At 48.5% G+C, this 585-nt stretch overlaps 1 protein-coding gene across 1 annotated transcript in view; it reads left to right on the forward strand.

The window, feature by feature from the left end:
- HAS1 (hyaluronan synthase 1) overlaps nucleotides 1-585 on the forward strand; it is a 9482-nt gene that overhangs the window by 5775 nt on the left and 3122 nt on the right. Inside the window, exon 2 of the mRNA XM_011966046.1 lies at nucleotides 7-117. Within this exon, the coding sequence (XP_011821436.1) occupies nucleotides 7-117 (111 nt within the window). The remainder of the gene's footprint in view (nucleotides 1-6; nucleotides 118-585) is intronic.

Genomic DNA, 585 nt, shown 5'->3' on the forward strand with positions numbered 1-585 from the left:
GTGGAGGCGCTGGTGAGGACACGCAGGTGCGTGTGCGTGGCGCAGCGCTGGGGCGGCAAGCGCGAGGTCATGTACACCGCCTTCAAGGCGCTCGGAGACTCGGTGGACTACGTGCAGGTGAGTAGAGGCGCCCTCAGCCCACTCGTGACTCGAACACCCGAATCCCACTTTCCTGGGGTCTTTCCTTCAGTGTACAGATTTGAGTGACTCTCTCCCTTTCTTTATTCATTCATCTATGCAGTGGAGAGATTCTTTCCTTCACTCATCCATCCATCCGTCCATCTATCCCTTTATCCAATATGGAGATCATTCGTTCATTTCTTCGTTCATTTACCCATTCAATGTAGAGGCATTCTTTCCTTTCTTCATTCACCTACGCATTCCAGGAAGAGACAATTTCATTTATTCTTGACTCATCCATTCATGTATCCATCCATTCAATAGATTCATTCGTTCATTCATCCATTCATCCAATGATTCAGTTATCCATCCATTCAATGTAAAATTAAGTCTTTCTAGCCGGGCACTTTGGGAGGCTGAGGTGGGCGGATCACCTGAGCTCAGGAGTTCTAGACTAGCTTGGCC

The sequence above is a fragment of the Mandrillus leucophaeus genome, unplaced genomic scaffold (assembly GCF_000951045.1).
Source record: "Mandrillus leucophaeus isolate KB7577 unplaced genomic scaffold, Mleu.le_1.0 Scaffold74, whole genome shotgun sequence".
NCBI classification, from domain to species: domain Eukaryota; kingdom Metazoa; phylum Chordata; class Mammalia; order Primates; family Cercopithecidae; genus Mandrillus; species Mandrillus leucophaeus.